Source organism: Emys orbicularis, chromosome 5, assembly GCF_028017835.1.
Source record: "Emys orbicularis isolate rEmyOrb1 chromosome 5, rEmyOrb1.hap1, whole genome shotgun sequence".
NCBI lineage: Eukaryota > Metazoa > Chordata > Testudines > Emydidae > Emys > Emys orbicularis.
Window position 1 is genome coordinate 97,196,604 of NC_088687.1, and position 18,919 is coordinate 97,215,522.

At 38.6% G+C, this 18,919-nt stretch overlaps 1 protein-coding gene across 1 annotated transcript in view; it reads left to right on the plus strand.

Annotated features, from left to right (window-relative positions):
* Window positions 1-18,919, plus strand: part of GABRG1 (gamma-aminobutyric acid type A receptor subunit gamma1) — a 74,698-nt gene that overhangs the window by 22,235 nt on the left and 33,544 nt on the right. The window contains exon 3 of the mRNA XM_065404642.1: window positions 7,046-7,113. Within this exon, the coding sequence (XP_065260714.1) occupies window positions 7,046-7,113 (68 nt within the window). The remainder of the gene's footprint in view (window positions 1-7,045; window positions 7,114-18,919) is intronic.

Genomic DNA, 18,919 nt, shown 5'->3' on the forward strand with positions numbered 1-18,919 from the left:
TGACCATAATATAATTAAATGTAACATCCCTGTGGCGGGGAAAACACCACAGCAGCCCAACACAGTAACTTTAATTTCAGAAAGGGGAACTACACAAAAATAAGGAAGTTAGTTAAACAGAAATTAAAAAGTACAGTGCCAAAAGTGAAATCATTGCAAGCTGCATGGAAACTTTTTAAGACACCATAATAGAGGCTCAACTTACATGTATACCCCAAATTAAAAAACATAGTAAGAGAACCAAAAAAGTGCCACCATGGCTAAACAACAAAGTAAAAGAAGCAGTGAGAGGCAAAAAAAGCATCTCTTAAAATGTGGAAGTTAAATCCTAGTGAGGAAAATAAAAAGGAGCATAAACTCTGGCAAGTGAAGTGTAAAAACATACCGGTAATTAGAAAGGCCAAAAAAGAATTTGAAGAACAGCTAGCCAAAGACTCAAAAAGTAATAACATTTTTTTAAGTACATCAGAAGCAGGAAGCCTGCTAAACAACAAGTGGGGCCACTGGACGATAGAGATGCTAAAGGAACACTCAGGGACGATAAGGCCATTGCAAAGAAACTAAATGAATTCTTTGCATCAGTCTTCATGGCTGAGGATGTGAGGAAGATTCCAAAACCTGAGCCATTCTTCTTAGATGACAAATCTGAGGAACTGTCTCAGATTGAGGTGTCATTAGAGGAGGTTTTGGAACAAACTGATAAACAGTAATAAGTCATCCGGTCCAGATGGTATTCACCCAAGAGGTCTGAAGAAACTCAAATGTGAAATTTCAGAACTACTAACTGTAGTTTATAACCTATTAGCTTCTGTACCAAATGTCTGGAGGATAGCTAATGTGATGCCAGTTTTTAAAAAGGGCTCCAGAGATGATCCCAGCAATTATAGGCTGGTAAGCCTGACTTCAGTACTGGGCAAACCAGTTGAAACTATAGTAAAGAACAAAATTGTCAGACATATAGATGAACATAATTGGTTGGGGAAGAGTCAACATGGTTTTTGTAAAGGGAAATCATGCCTCACCAATCTACTAGAATTCTTTGAGAGGGTCAACAAGCATGTGGGCAAAGGGGATCTAATGGATATAATGTACTTAAATTTTCAGAAAGCCTTTGACAAGGTCCCTCATCAAAGGCTCTTAAGCAAAGTAAGCTGTCATGGGATAATAGGGAAGGTCCTCTCATGGATCGGTAACTGGTTAAAAGATAGGAAACAAAGGGTAGGAATAAATGGTCAGTTTTCACAGTGGAGAGAGGTAAATAGTGGTGTCCCCCAGGGGTCTGTACTTGGACCTGTCCTATTCAACGTATTCATAAATGATCTGGAAAAAGGGGTAAATAGTGAGATGGCAAAATTTGTAGATGATACAAAGCTACTCAAGATAGTTAAGTCCCAGGCAGACCGCGAAGAGCTACAAAATGATCTCACAGAACTGGGTGACTGGGCAACAAAATAGCAGATGAAATTCAGTGTTGATAAATGCAAAGTAATGCACATTGGAAAACATAATCCCAACTATACATATAAAATGATGGGGTATAAATTAGCTGTTACCACTCAAGAAAGAGATCTTGGAGTCATTGTGGATAGTTCTCTGAAAACATCCACTCAATGTGTAGCAGCAGTCCAAAAAGCTAACAGAATGTTGGGAATCATTAAGAAAGGGATAGATAATAAAACAGGAAATATCATATTGACTCTATATAAATTTTGAATACCGTGTGCCCCATTTCAAAAAAAAGCTATTGGAATTGGAAAAGGTTCCGAAAAGGACAACAAAAATGACAACATATGGAACAGTTTCCGTATGACGAGAGATTAATAAGATTGGGACTTTTCATCTTGGAAAATAGACGACTAAGGGGGGATATGATAGAGGTCTATAAAATCATGACTGGTGTGGAGAAAGTAAATAGGGAAGTGATATTACTGCTTCTCATAACACAAGAACTAGGGGGTCACCAAATGAAATTAATAGCAGCACAATGCACAGTCAACCTGTGGAGCTCTTTGCCAGAGGATGTTGTGAAGGTCAAGACTATAGCAGGGTTCAAAAAAGAACTAGATACATTCATGGAGGATAGGTCCATCAATGGCTATTAGCCAGGATGGGCAGGGATGGTGTTCCTAGCCTCTGTTCACCAGAAGCTGGGTGACAGGGGATGGATCACTTGATGATTACCGATTCTGTTCCTTCCCTCTGGGGCACATGTCATTGGCCACTGTTGGAAGACAGGATACTGGGCTAGATGGACCTTTGGTCTGACCCAGTATGGCCATTCTTATGTTCTTATGGATCAAGGCTCCTTTGTTTTAGACTTTGTACAAACACACAGAAAGAGGTGGCCTTTACCTGAAGAGTTTACAGTCCAAATCAGTGGTTTTCAACCTTTTTTCATTTCTGGACCCCTAAAATATTTCAAATGGGGGGTCCAGAACCCTTTGGAAATCAAATATAGTCTGCGGCCCCCCAAGGGTCCATGGACCACAAGTTGGAAACCACTGGTATAAATAGATGAGACAAAGTCTGAGAAGGGAAACAGAGGCACAAAAAGGTGAAATGACTTGTCCAAGGTCACTGGTAGGGCCAGGATTGGAATCTAGGTTTCCAGACTCCCACACCAGTGCCTTATTCATAAGTCACATTGCCTTTCTGTTTCTGAGGATCTTTTTTTCACAGACTTTTGTCCCTGAATAAAGCATAGGTTATCACACTGTTTCCTCTGTTACTTCTCTCCAGAACCAGGAAAGCTTGTAGCCCTATGCTTCACAGGCCTCAAAATTTGGCCCATACAAAGAAATACAATCTATACCTTCAACTCCTGTCCTGCTACTTATTGAAATGCAGTAGATATTTAACAGAGAAAGAAACAAAATCAGTCAATAATGCACTCATCCTATACTCCATTCCAATTATGTTGATAAAATCTGGTGTTGGTTTCAATGTCTCAAGACTTGCAGAACAGTTACTTGACTGGGATTATCCTTAACTTTCAAGGTAATAATATCCCACTGAAGAATTTTTGCTGTTGAATTAATTTGACTCATTTATAGTAGGAACATTTTTGTCTCTGAACTTGAAGCTCATGGGTTCAAATACCAGAGCAGGATTTGGTCTCTTCCTGATGTTGACACAGCATTTCAGTATGTGAGAACAAGGGGGAGTGCTGTGCTGTTAAAAGTAGAATCCTTTGACTGAGACACTGGGTTTCCTTTTCTGCCTGTTTCTGGTGACTGTCTAGATGAAAGTTGAGAATCCTATGACAATTTTGAAATTTAAAAAGAGAGAACACCATTGTGTAGCCAGTCTTTTTCTGTCCCTCTCATTCCAATATTCATGAGCTTTGCTAACTGCTTTATAGCCACTTGGTTTGTTTATATGTTCATTATTACTAACTTATTTGTTGTTTGTACTTTGACATGCTTAGAGCATAAAGATGCTATTCTAAAACCATATTCTGTTCTAAGCATACTACTGCTGGTTTCTACATAGAAACAAGGTTGTATAAATCCAAATTACATACAGACATTACCTTGTGGAAGGTTTTTATTATTAATATGTATATATTAGGAAATCAATAAAGTGAAAGTGCAGTAATGCCTTGCCTTGCTTTTTGTCTGTTTGTTCCAGGGATTTTTTTTGGTTCATTTGGCCCTCCTGAGTTTACAGTGATCCATGTAGTTTCATCCTTAGTCCCATGTGTGACGGGTTTGGTCACAGAGACTCCCTTGGTACTGTCACCTGATGGGCTGGAATTACCTCTGCACCCGTTTTCCCTGCCAGCTTGGGACTTCCAGAACCTGCCTTGTTGAGCCAGACATGCTAGTCTGCTGCAACACAGACCCAGGTCTGGTCCATGCCCCCAAAGCTGCAGACTTAACTGAAAACAACTCAGCAGGTCACCTAGTTCCCAATGGGATCCAAACCCCAAATAAATCCGTTTTACTCTGTATAAAGCTTATACAGGGTAAATTCATAAATTGTCTGCCCTCTATAACACTGATAAAGAGAGATGCACAGCTGTTTGCTCCCTCAGATATTAATCACTTACTCTGGGTTTATTAATAAACAAAAGTGATTTTATTAAGTATAAAAAGTAGGATTTAAGAGGTTTTAAGTAATAACGGCCAGAACAAAGAAAGTCACAAAGCAAAATAAAACAAAACATGCAAGTCTAAGCCTAATACATTAAGAAACTGATTACAGGTAATATCTCACCCTCAGAGATGTTCCAATAAGCTTTTTTTCACAGATTAGACCTCTTTCTACTCTGGGCCCAATCCTTTCCCCTGGTACAGTCCTTGTTAGTTCCAGCAGACATCTCAGGTGGTAAGCAGGGGTGTTCTCATGACTGGCAGCCCCCTTTGTCCTGCTCCACCCCCTTTTAGAGCTTTGGCACAAGGCGGGAATCTTTTGTCTGTGCTTGTCCCCACCCCCACCTCATCAATGGAAGAGTACAAGGGTTAAGATGGATTCCAATATCATGTGACATGGTCACATGTCACTGTAAGACCCCTAGTCTCCATTCTTCCTGGGTTGGCCCACAGGTACACAGGAAGGCGTGCAGGTAAATAAACCATTTACAACCGGTTGTCCTAGTCAATGGGAGCCATCAAGATTCTAAACCATCATTAATGGCCCATACTTTGCATAATTACAATAGGACCTCAGAGTTATACTTCATATTTCTAGCTTCAGATACAAGAATGATACATGCATACAATTAGGATGAATATATTCAGTAGGTTATAACTTTTGTTATGAGACCTTACAAGAGACCTTTTGCATAAAGCATATTCCAGTTACCTCATATTCACACCCATAAGCATATTTCCATAAAACATATGGAGTGTAATGTCACACCATGCATGGTCAGTTCTCAAAGTGACAAAAACATGGATTGAGATGGTTGACATTTTCAGAGTTTCCAATGTGAAATAAAATGGAAGAAATAAAGATGTTCACTGTTTTCATCACTCCCCACTCCAGTCTCTGTTCTCTTCACCCCCATTTTTGACCTGTTCTAGACAGGCACTGCCTAGATCCAAAGGAAAAAGTGACACTTCTCTTACTAGACACAGGGTCCAGCTACTAAATGGGCATGCATGAGCAACATGAGGTTCACAAGGACCCTCAAAATGCAAACCTGCAGTATGAAAGGGGGGCACACTCACCCAGTCAGAAGCCATTAAATAATAAATTAATGGAGATATCCCATCTCCTAGAACTGGAAGGGACCTTGAAAGGTCATCGAATCCAGCCCCCTGCCTTCACTAGCAGGACCAAGTACTGATTTTTGCCCCAGATCCCTAAGTGGCCCCCTCAAGGATTGAACTCACAACCCTGGGTTTAGCAGGCCAATGCTCAAACCACTGAGCTATCCCTCCCCCCCTAATATTATAGTGTTCACTAATTCTTATAGATGTTTTCCCCCGCCTGCCAACTTTACTTCTGTCTCGTCTGAATTGGGCATCCTCCATCCTGATGTCATCTAAACTCTGATCTCATTCTGAGATTAGGTTATCTATTCTGCTGGATCAGCTGAAATGGGAGCTTTGCCAGTGATTTCAGTGGAGCCAGGATTTCACCTCCTGGCCCATTTAACAGCACCCTGAACACGTTGAAGGTAGGTAGACAGATGGAACCTTGTGGCACCTCACACAAGGACCCTTGAGTGTGAGAAACAATTGGTTATCTCATGGATCTCTCTCAAACTAGGAGAGGCCCATTCTAGAGACCACAAGTGTGCCCACAGTATCTCAGCAGCCCTTCATCACCTCTGTACAGCCATGTCAGATGACCTCAAATGTTCTTTGGAACTGAGAAAATAGAACTCCACCTGGGTCAACGAAAAAGTGGAAAAAATTAATTCTATATTAAATACTTTCCTTGTGACTCTTTTCTCTTTCTGCCCATAAATCAGCAGAGGGACAAAGGGGCTTCATTTTTAAAATCTTCCAGCCCATACCCACCACATTTTTATTCTGCCCAGTCCTCTTGGCTAGGGACAATGAGACAACCTTAATTCTTCCTGCCCTGTTGTGAGGTGCTGCATGACATGTCCTCTTCCCTTCATGTATATCTTCACGCACTCTGCAATATGAAGTAGAAAAAGGGAAAATTCATAGTAACAATGTTTTTAAAAACCAATAATTCTATTGCTGAGTCCTGGCCTCTCTCTCTCAAATTCCCCTCCTATAAACCAGCCGGGGGAAGGTACTGCATCCATCCTGTGACACCTATACAACAGAAGACCTTTATAAGGCAGACAGGTATTTTAAGAGACTATCCAAATAAATTGAATGCAATTCTATCCTTCCTCTGTTAGAAGATGATCTCTTTAAAGAAGCTAGTTTTTTGTTGAACACGTTAGACTGTCTTCCTTGTATAATGAAATGAAAGTCATTTAAATGTTAAATATTTTAAGAGTTCTAAATTTTGTCTATGAAGTGACATATTGATCTAGTTGATAAGAATTATTAATGCATCTTCAGGTATGCTTTCATTGGAATATAATTACATAGGTTGAAGAAACCTGGCTAAAAGCCATTTTATTTTTCCTACACATCTTCAATAAGAATTGACAAATTACACTGAGATTTTTCTCTGTGCAGTATGTAGATATGTTTACTCCTAGACCTGATTGATTGCTGTACACATGATTTTTCCAAACATTTTCTTCTTTCTGTTTGATTCAAATTTTATTTTGGCAGATGATTTTTTTTATTTTCTTCCTCCACCTGACCTTTTCCCATCACTGCTTCATATAGTTACAAAACATATCAGACAAAGGTAAATTTTCCAGTATGAAACAAAGATTCATGTCGATGATTGTAATTTAATGACAATGAAAAAAGGGAGTTATGTTTCATATGATTCTGTGCACAGTGATCAAAAGCCAATCTTATGCAATGACTACTCCTTCTGTATTTGATAAGAGGATCACTTTTATTCTTATTTCAATAAATAGCATAGGTTACATTAACAGCATACAGTATATAGAGTTGATTACATATGTAATTATTATGGCTACTCTTTTGTTTAGTGAGAACTACGGTAATTGAAACAGATGTCTATGTTAACAGCATTGGCCCAGTTGATCCAATCAATATGGTAAGTCCTGATTGACTGCAAAATATATTTGGATAAATAAGAAATACCACTATCTTTATTCAGATTAATGCCTTTAACTCCTCTAACTTTCATCCAAGTATAGTGTGCCCCGTAGTGTTAAAGAACATTTATGTTATGTTTTTAAATTGAATTATACCATTATGACAGAAGCTGAAGATTCTCTGTACTTTGAGAATAGTTTTCTTACTAAAATCCATCACCAAAAATGGTAATTAATAAAAAATAAAATGCCATGACCTACCAAACATAATGCATCAGCTTTTCAGCTGAGATAAATCAGGGTAGTTCACTAAAGTCAATGGAGCTTTGCTGATTTACACTAGCTAAGGATCTAGCCCAATATTTTAGTATTCACCAGTTCAAATCTTAATTAATGAAGAAAAATAAGAGTTGAGCTGGCATTTGTGAATTAACAATAGTTTTATGGAGTAATTTTCATAGGGATGGAAAGCGGGGGAAATACGAAACTGCATTTTTTGGCTGTTCTTACAACTCTTACGTAGTCTCATCAGGCCTTCTCCTATTGGTATATGTTGGTGTGTCTCAATTGACTTCAAGGGGGTATGCTGATGTACACCAGCTGAAGAACTGATCCATCATATTTAAAAGGAACTATTTTGTAAAAGACTGAAGTAACAGCATTCTTGATTCATATTGGTTGTATGCAGTTTCTTAAACTATTTGCATTATTTTACTTTTACAATATGTGTAGTTTCTCATGAAAAATATTGGCAGCTTAAAAAGGAGTCAGTGTATGCCATCCCCTGCAAAAGAGTCCTCTCTATTAGCTGTTGCTCCTGATAGGATGAGCTGTTAGCAATCCTTGCACTCCCATGAACTTGAGGACAGAGATTGTGTCTGGCCCCTATGCATGAATGAGGTCAGCTCATTGTACCCTCTACCCTCAAGCACACCTGTCCAGCATCAGACAAACTCTTGCATTCATACAGCATGTGAGTACTTAAAAAGGTAAAGAACGTGCACATTGCAGTGTTAGACATTTCTGAGCTTTTTATAAATGGTTACCTTAAATGATTATAAAGAGGTCCAGTGTTTTTGCACATAATGATTTATCATGGTCTATCTGAACACAAGCTCTCAAAAAGCAGGAAATGTATACGTTGCTTACATATCAAGGTAATAGGTGCAAGAAAAACCTAAAGTAGATGGTATGACCTATGGCCAAGGATATATATTGTACCCTAACAGCCTTACAAGCCCAAAGGCCTCTGGCATGAACTGCAGGTACTGTCGGGGAGTCACTCTCTCTGACTGGGTTATATAGGAAGGAATAAGTGAAAAACCCCTGAGAGAGGAGAGCAGAGGAGCAATGGGGAAGTGGAAAGCTATCCGATCTCCACCCTCCCTGCGCAAGCTTCTGCAACCCCATCTGTCTGCCTATTGCGAGTTCCTTTCACCTCCTCTCCCCATACCTAGTTTCCCTTGGCAGTCCCTGAAACAGTTCACTGTGGCAACAGCATATGTGGCTAAGCAGCCACCTGTCCAAGGGTGTAGCGAATAATAGCAGCCTCTTCTGTCAGACACTAGCATCAGTGGACAGCAATCTAATTTCAGTTGTTGGGTTTAGTGTGCAGGTGCTGGATGTAGTGTTGGTGGCCTGTAATATACAGGAGGTCAGAATAGATATCCTGGTTGTCCCTTCTAGCCTCAAACTGCATGACTTTATAATCTCTTCTACTCCTTCTGTATTTGTTTATCTTTCATTGCTCTTACTGGGCCAGATTGTGATAGATGCTTGCTACTAGTTCAGTAGTATTTCACACTATGAGCCGTGCCATTGCAGTCAGTGGGGCTACTTAGTGGAGTAAGGTGTGTGTTAGTGGAGTAGGGGTATCACAGTCTGGCCCTGAAGAAATCGCCTGTGTTAACGTTGTACTTTTTCTACTTTGGGCCCAGATTATGATCTTCTTACTCGTATTGTTGAGCAGTTACTAGCTAGAGTACTCCCACTGAAGTCAATGCAACTGTTCATGTGAGTAACTGCTGACCAGTGTAAAGGTAGGTGGGGAGAATGTTGCAATTTGGTCCATGTCAACTATACCTCAGTTATTTATATGAAATAAATTAAAATCACCATCCTCTTTGGTTTCTGAAATATACTAATGGTGTATGGCTTTGGGTCAGATATCATGCATTTCATAAAAAAAAAAAGCTTATTATGAAAGGAAAAACTACTGATACTGGAGACAGAAAAATCCACCCTTCACCCCGCAAAAAAAAAATAATCAAAGCCCTTTTGTTCCCCATACGTTTTTAAAATCAAGGGAGAACTAAATATCACAGCTATGGAAGCACTGTAGCCAGAAGTTTAGAAAGACATCCATAAGGCATCACATTCCATATCCTGTTGTAAACACCAGTGTTTCATATTCAGTTAGTTCTTGTAAACATTCATGGAATTCTCTTTGCTATCAAGTGTTGCACGCTTATTAGGGAAGGTGATTTTACTAGGATTCAAATACTTACGCCAAATAAAAGTCATTTCATTTCAAAACCTTTCATTTTCCAAACTGCTGATATTTTACAGTTAAGAATCTTCCTCAATAAGATATTTCACTTCCTTTGCATATCACTTAGTCATAAGTGGAACATTGGGTGCTAAAGATATATTACTTTGAAAATTACATTAAGATCTTCAAATATGAGCAAATAAGTACAGTGTGGAAGTTTATTACTGACTTTATTTTCTCTCATGAAGTCTGGTTTATTGATCATACATAAACCTTTGTCTTTTGGGTTTCTTGCATAACTTTACATAAATATATAATTCAATCAAACATTTACATCCTCAATGAAATAGAGAAATATACATCTAAAAATGTGCAATTGTAAAAAAAAAAGGGAAAATACGTCGTTATAATAGAAAGTATAAAACTGGGAAAATGCAGAGGACTGTGTTAGCAACCTGACAGCGGGTGTAAGGGCAACACTGTTTCACAAGTATGTAACGCACATCTGCTCTGTGGTGCTTTGTCTCCCTCTATTGGTGGCTGAGGTTGATGAGCCTGCTATAACCTTACCTTTCAGTGCAGACAACAGAGGCTCATTGTTTCAGGTCCAAAGGTCTCAGGTTTGATCCCCACCTCCAATGACCCACCCATGGACTTTACATTGCAAGTATATTTACACAACTTTATCTGAGTTGCTGTAATGTCTCCCATAATGTTTTATCTGACATAAATAAAATAAAATATAATAATCTTGATTTTTTTTTAGTTGTTACTACCTTTTCTCTCTTTATCTGCCACTGTTCTTCTTTCATGCCTCTTTTTCTCTCTTTCCTTCTATCCTAAAACCAATAAAATGCTTAGTTTCCCTCTCCTAGTTTCTCCATTCTCCCTCTCTTTACACAAACATCTCATTCATCGTCACTCCATACTCCAGGCCATGATTAGGTAAACAGGATATCTCTGCTCCTGGGCTAGGTTGATTTCAATATGAAGGAAGACTCTAATGTGCTGAGTTGAAGACAAGGCTCCACTCTGTACTCTCAGGGCATCTGTTGGCTTTTTTGTCAGCCTCTGCTATGCAGAAGTGGCAGACTTCACTTCTGTTAGGAAGGAGTTAACAGGGAAGCAGATTTTTCTTTCAACTACTGATTTCAAGTTAAACACCCAAAATTCTTCAGTTTTTTTCAGCCAGTACGTCTCCAGGTTTTGGGTGCTAAAATTCTGCAGTTAGATTGATGTTTGGAGGATGCTTTTAAAAAAAATACTTTGTAGCTTTGAAGTGTACAATCCATATTTGAATTGATAAGATGTTGTTATAGCCTCTGAAAAGGATGGTAGTACCCTATCTTCTAAAGCCTTTTAAAGTGTTTTTGGTATTTAGTGCCAATGAAAATGGGCTGATGATTGACCACAAGAAACACCAAGTTGAGCTGCATGTAGACTGCTGGTTGTGCTCTAGTGGTGTAAAATATGTGAATTCAATAAAATTGGACAATTTTTCAAAACCTTCTGTAACTTAGTGGTACACAGATGTAAAGAACACACAAATGAAGAAATTGCACCTCTTCTCTTTATATACACTTATATATACTTATTGTTACATGTAACACATTATATTACTACCCTAAAGAGATTAGAGCAAAATAACTTCTGTCTCTTTTCTAGTTTGTACATTTTGACAACAGTTTGTATATCATCAGTTTCATTGTTTCTACTGTATAAGCAATTAGTGTACCCTGCAAAGCAAAAGGGGGATGGCGGGGGAGGGGAGTTTGTAATATTTTAAAGACATTATTGTTAAACCACTAACATAGGAAGGCATAATCCATGACAATATTTATAATTAACTTATTTTAGAAAGTTGTGGTGTCCTTCTATTATTTAATCTGGTCATACGACACAGTATAGTCAGAAACAGCTTTTTTGTAACAGAATATAACACTGAAGTAGTATGTCACATGAACCGCTGTTTCTGAACTAGTTTGATAGAAGGATGTATATTTTGAAGAGCAAACCAATTACCTTTCTGATTTTAGTCTTTGTCCCCCACTTCTACCTGATGAACACATTTATACTTGCATGAAAAAAGAGGCTGTAAGTGTATGTGAGATAGTTGGTAGAATTTGTCTTTGATTGCACCATTTTGTAGGTGTTGGCTGCCAGGATTTAATTTACTGAAGTTCTACATAAATTTTAAATGGTGTGGACATGATAATCATCCTCTTGTGCCTAAAGGGTGTTTTCAGACACCATATGGTCTGTGAGTATCTACAGACACCAGGTGCTTGAGTAAATATTTTCCATGTGCTGTACAGGTACAAATCTGTCTAGTCTTTGACATCATACAGTAGCCACACAAGATATGACTAAGAGCATTTTGAATGACCAATGCCCTGGTTACAGCAGTAAGTTCTGCTGAGGCACAGGTTCTATCAGCATAGAACTTAGGCCCAGATCACACAGTGAGTTTCCAATTCTCATCCCCATGCAAGCCCATTTACTTGGGCTTTGCGTAGATCCACATAGGGGTTTCAGATGATGGAATCCTTTCCTTCTCCTCCCAGACAGGAGCCAGGTACAGAGCCACGTTATGTCTACTAGTACCAGGTCGAAGTAGTGGAATCAGCTATGAGTCTAGTCTATGGACTCTGCCCTGTCTCTCTCCATGGAGTGAGCTTTTGTGTAGCACTGCTCCAAAATGTGCAGGTGATACAAGTTCCCGAGCAAAGACTTTCCCTGTCCTTTCCTGCATGCAGTGGAACTGTGGCAATCCCTTGCTTTTCAGTTTTGGAGAGGCCATGCAAGAGGCATGTTATGGTGATTGAAGAGGGGCATGACAAGCTCCCAATACTTCTTTTATACCACCCTTACATAAAATAGAGCTGGATCCTGTAATTTTTGTTAATCCAAAACTCCCATTAAAATCAATGCATACTCACACTGCAGTAATGGGAGTTTTGGGGGAAGGAATGCAGGAAAAGTTCCATAGTTAGGAAATGCAGTTATTTTACAGAGCCAAAAGGCATTCTAGGCACTTCACAGCACAGATAAACCACGTGTGATCCCTGCCCCTGAAGTATTCACAATCTAGTTTCACACATGATACTATGGAGGGGAAACAAATAATGGAGAGAGAATGTGGTAATAAAGACAGGGGCCACTTTAATGAGATTGTATAGTTACTCACTAATGCAGGGGTCGGCAACGTTTGGCACGCGGCTCGCCAGGGTAAGCACCCTGGCGGGCCAGGCCAGTTTTATTTACCTGCTGACGCGGCAGGTTTGGCCGATTGCGGCCCCCACTGGCCGCGGTTCGCTGTCCCGGGCCAATGGGGGCGGCGGGAAGCGGCGCAGGCAAGCGATGTGCTGGCCGCGGCTTCTCGCCGCCCCCATTGGCCCGGGACGGCGAACCACGGCCAGTGGGGGCCGCGATCGGCCGAACCTGCCGCGTCAGCAGGTAAATAAAACTGGCCCGGCCTGCCAGGGTGCTTACCCTGGCGAGCCGCGTGCCAAACGTTGCCGACCCCTGCACTAATGGAAAGTGCACATAATGATTGGGGAAAAAACTTTTTGCTTGCATGGTTTTGATTAAAAGTGTATAAAAAAGAAAAATCTCTATCTTGGCTGACTCCCACATCTTTAATATTTAGGTAACAGTTTTGGATCTGCTTCAATTTTAGTGTGGTATTTGTTATTTTTTCTTGAATGTCAATCAAGATGGCACTATTTATTCAACTTTTAAAGTATATTAATGGATTTTTGGTTGTAGAACTTCTGACTAGAATACATTCCTGTAATTATACTTCAGTCTTACAGTTTCATTTCCTTATTATTCCTGAACTTGACTTTTTTTAGCTTGTGTAACTTCTATGTGACTCTTGCTAGTTATCCATTGAAGGCTCCTGTTACAGCAAGCTAACAGCCATACTTTGAAGCATAGCACCATTATTTTTAATAAGGTAGCAAAAGCACTGGATACGTCAAAGATTCACACGGTACATCAAACATTGCTTCACTAGGCACAGTGAATGGCATGGGCAGTTGTAAGGCTTGGTTTTTCTCATCTTATTGCACCATTCGTTACTTTGATCTGTAGTACTTGCTGATGGTTACTTTTAAATATCAATTTTTAAATGCCATTTTTATTCCTAAATCATAATCACTAAGAAGCAATACTTCATTTGTAAAGGTTGGTGAGGCTCATTTCCCTGTGGCTGGTAAGGTATAAATGCCCTGATATAGATTACTAAGCATTGTCCTTTATTTGTCCTAGTATAGGATGCTTTGTAGTTTGGTGCATTGGGAATGTGACACAGGATTTCAGTTACTTTTCCTTTTTACACCTTTTAAAGAACAGAAACTTGTTCTGTTAAAATTCAGTTAAAGTATCATACAATGTACATTAAACACATCAGAAAAGAAACAGTCTTGGTCAGAAAGTACATTACCATAGACATTCATTATTCCTATGCTGAAAAATGTAACACGTAATAGTGCATCACTTAATTGTATTTGAAACTGGATATTATTGAATTAAGTGTTCTATTTAATGAATGTAAAGTGACCAGTATAAATAAAGAGTGATACTTGGAGAGAGGTGCTGTAGCTATTTGTATTAGTTGTAGGGAGTAAGGGCCTGATCCTGCATATGCTTTAGGATTGTACTTCAGTTTACACACGTAGCTAGTCTTATTGACACACACTGGTGGAATCATCTACAGGAGGAGTTGAAACACATGTATGAAAAATGGACAAATCTAAATAAATATATCTATATGGTGTAGTGCCCTAAACCTACTCTTAAAAAGTAAATATAGTTCCAGGTAAGACACACAAGAAATACATAATAAATAATAACTGTCCCACACAACAACTCACCATCTATTTCTAGAGCTATGTGAACCCTCCAGGTTTTGGCTCATGATGGGTTTGTGAACTGAACAGACATTGAGAGTGAGCCAATTCCTGAAGCTCTGCTTGACAGCTTTGCTTGGTGGCTGGAGTGCAATGATGTCTAAGAGGAACATGCCACAGTCAGTAGAGTCTCTTGGCTTGGCGTGGTGAGGGAGAGAAAAGGGTGGTGGCGAATGAGGCTTACTAAGATTCACAGGTGCAGATGTACATATAACCTGTATCCATATATGTAAATTTGTCAAAATTTGGGGTGAGGATTCTAAACTTCTAGATCACTGAATCCAAACAACTTGTGTGGCTTCTATATGCATATTGTATACAATTCTCACTGTAGTTTTTCTCCTATGACAGTATGTCTCCCATGATGCTCTACTCTCAGGTCAGGTCAGCAGTACAAACCTTTGCTCAGCTCTGGAAACCCCCTCAGCTTTTAAAGCTCAAGCCCCTCTTTCAATTGAGCTAACAGAATACAGTTTTTCAATTTACTTTTCTTAATAAGGAAAGGTGGATTTTTAATGTTTTTTGTTTCTGTCAGCATTATGTGTGATTTGTTATCCACATGTATATTTGATGTTTGCTGAAATATATATATATATATATATATATATAATATGTATGTGTGTGTAAACAATGAGTAAGCAGATGTCTAAATACTACTTTAGTAAGCTTGGCAGTTGAATTGTGCTTTGCTTTGAAATGTACTTAGCTTAAGAATCCATATGCCTATTAGTATCATTAATCACTGTTATTTTATAATTTCACAGACACAGTACTGAACAAATATCAGTTTACATTCTCATTCTCTTACATCTTCACATTCTCTGTACAGACATTTGGGTATTTCACAGTAGATGAAACTTATTGCTCCAGATCTTGCATTGCAGTTGCTTTGCCTCACATCACAGCTATTGTAAAGTAACGCAAAACTTGTCATATCCACTTATAGGAAGATTACCGCAGTATATGAGGATCTTCCAGTTATGTGGTGCGGAAAGCAGATCCTATGCCACTCCCCCTTCCCATGGCTGGTGCAAGGGGTGTGGCTGGGAGAGAAAAGGAAAGGAAGTGTCTCTAAGGGAACCTTTGGACAGTTGGCACATACTAAAGCAGCTTTCAGAGATTCAACTAGAACTGGCCCAGAATGGCAATGTCACCTTTGCATCCCTCTCCCAAGTAACATTGTGCTCTTCTCAGCCACCGCTGAGAATCTGGGCAATTGTCTCTTAACAGACTTACTGTCTACAGGAGTTGATCTATTTATGGTTCCACAAAGTTTTTTTTTAAAATGCTCTTCAGTGGAAAGATACCCTGATTTGTGCATGCCATCTATGAATCCTTTGATGTATGGCTTTTGTCATTTTTAACACTGTATACCTAGGCAACTTTATGCTGTAGTGAAATTTTAAATCATATATATCCAGCCAGCTAAGTTTTGACTGTCTATCTATAAAATAACTCTGCTGTTTAAACCATAGTTGGCTTAGTTTTTCCATATCTAAAACTATCATTGGATAATTGACAAAATATATGGTGCTAGATCCTCAGCTGATATAAACTAATATAACTCCATTGACTTCAGTGGAGTATGCTATATGTATACAAGCTGAAGATTTGGCTCATGCTATGTTAGACATCTTAGACAAAACAACAATATGAATGGCCAAACCATCACCAAAGACAGAGGGTTTTTGTTTTGGTGTATTAATGTTTCCTGGCTTTCCAATATTTGATATATATTTCAATTGTTGATGCATATCTAAACTATTACCTATATCTTTTTAAAAAGCATTTGAAATTAGTAATTGAAAGATACAGTTTTGGGAAATGGAATTCCACCAGGAAATCTGCTGCCTTTTTTTAACCATGTTTTAGTATCTGCTATTAAACATAAGTATCAAATTCTGCTAATGCTATACAAGACCATATGTCCCTCTTCATAGCCTTCACTCCCCTCTCCTTCTTCTATCCAACTTGCTCCCAACACACACAGGCTACTTGGCTGCACTGTGGTAATTTTTTGTGAGATTTCCAATCAGCCCCTCTCTCTGGTGATCTGTAGGACAGACTCACTATCTTTCATTTCTTGTACCATTTTTAACACTTTCTGAGCTATCCCCTGCATTGTCAATTAGACAGTAGATATTTTTCAAAATATATCCCTATACATTATTATTACTTCCTAGCCTTCCTGTGCAAATATTGCCTTTTGATGTTGTGTTCAAGCTGTGAGAATCATCCAACCAAACTTAATTTCTGTCTATTAGGATTTCACATTATCATGCAATAGTTACTTTTACAGTTCATCTTGCCTAACTAACATTTAAAATACACTTTGAGATCCTTAGAAGAAAGCCTGTGTTTGTGCCATCATGTATACATACTACTCTAGTCAAGAAGTGATGATTTCTCATTGTGGTTGTATTTGTGCATCACAGATGCTAACAGTAAGTAAATTATTTTTTATTTCTTTTTCTTTGCTTATTACTTTTGGTTGAGTCTTATACATTCTTATTACCATGTTTTGCTTTAGGTGCTGTGGAAAGTGCATCAATGACATTTTACTTCAGACAGTTTTGGTTTTTTTTGCTTTTTTGTTGGTTTGGCATAAAATAATAATTTGATACTTTTTTTGAAGTATCAATAAATATCTCTGAACATCATAGATCAAATCTCATTTTAATAGAGGTTACCTCAAAATGAATGTTGAAGCATTTTTGAGATTTTACAGCATAATTGAATCTTGTGCAATTTGTTCCCTTAAAATTTGCACCCACATCTTTGTGCCTTCAGCTCAATTATGGATGATTGGGTTTGAGTCTCTCTAGTTATATGATGGTGGGTGTAACTCAAGAAGTCAGAGGTGCAGTTACTCAGGTTTACAGGTCACTGATGTCAACCACAAAAAGGGAAGATGAACCCTAGCCCCTTTCAGCATTCACCCCATGGCTCTTTGTGTATTTTCACCTTATGATGCTGTTTGGCTGATTAGCCTTCTCTTTCATTGCTTTGAGGTTTTTATAGGAATGGCAACAGCAGGCATACTTATGTTTAAATGAAAAGCAATGCATCACTTTCAGCAAGGGAACTCCTGTGTGTTTAAAACAAATACATAAAACCCAAACTCTCAAGTGCCATAATTGCAGGAAGTACTCTAATAAATATTTCAGGTAGAAAAATAATTAACAGGCATGATTTTTATTAGTAGTCTCTAATTTATACAGAAGAGTCAAAATAACTCTTATTATTTATTTATACAACCACTTATCTGTTTTTCACATTCATAATGGCCCAGATTAGTGTGTACACCAGATGTAACAACAAAGAATATGAATTTATCTGCTATATTATTACAATTTAGGGAGTCAAATGGACTTTTTCTATACACCCCTTGTGAACGTGTCATTGCAGTATTATTTCCATTAGCCTGGCATATGCTCACATGGCAGCCTATAGTAAGATCTGTTAACGGGAATTATCTGATTGGTTTAAAGTTTCCAACCACTGATGAAACTGTGTTCTGTTCAATAAAGTTCCTACAAGCCCCGGCTGCCTCTCCTCTCCATCAACACAATATCAAAAATGTCAGATTTATAGGTCAAAATGTATTGCGACTCATTGGGCTTCCCAGATCTGGCCTTAGGGTCCTAAGGAAATAACCAAAAGTGTTTGCTGAAACAAGTAATTTAATTTCAGCTTCAGTCCCAGGCATGGGGATCTGCTGTTGATGAATCCATTGCTAAGCCTGAAGCAGTTCCCATAGTTTTAAAAAAGGGGGCTTTAAAATAACTCACCAAAGAGAGCAGCCACATTTTTAGAACTTTTGTTAGAGTAGCTATAAATGAAAGACTGCTAAATATTTTAATACTGGAGATCTTGCTTGAAAGCCCTTGCTTACATGCAGGTAGCGGGGGGGCGGGGGTGTGAGAGAGAGAGAGAGAAAATAAGTGCTCACGGACAGCATGTTGGTGAGATGCTGATAAAAACAGCTAATGCTGATAGTTTTATTCCATGCATTCCTACCTTTTAAATCATATTTTCACTATTTTGTATTTGACTGCCTTGATCACCTAACCCTTTTATCCCCACACCAAACTCTGTCTGTGGAATTTAGTAATATCTCTCCTTATTGATAAGGACAGAATGCCAGTATATTTTCTTTAACTTTCCTGAAGAAGAATCAAAGATTTCCCTCTCTTTTTCTTGAAATCTCTTCCTGAAAACTCTTTCTTTCAGTTTAAGTTTTCAGCCAGAACCAACCAAAGAGGGCAATGACCTCTAGACAGAACTGAACTGAGATGAAATAAATGGGTTTTCTTCTTCATCTCTGCAGCTCATTTGAAGCAAGCTGCACTGCAGACCTTTGCTGAGACTTCATCTCAGACTTTGGCTGAAGCAAGTCTT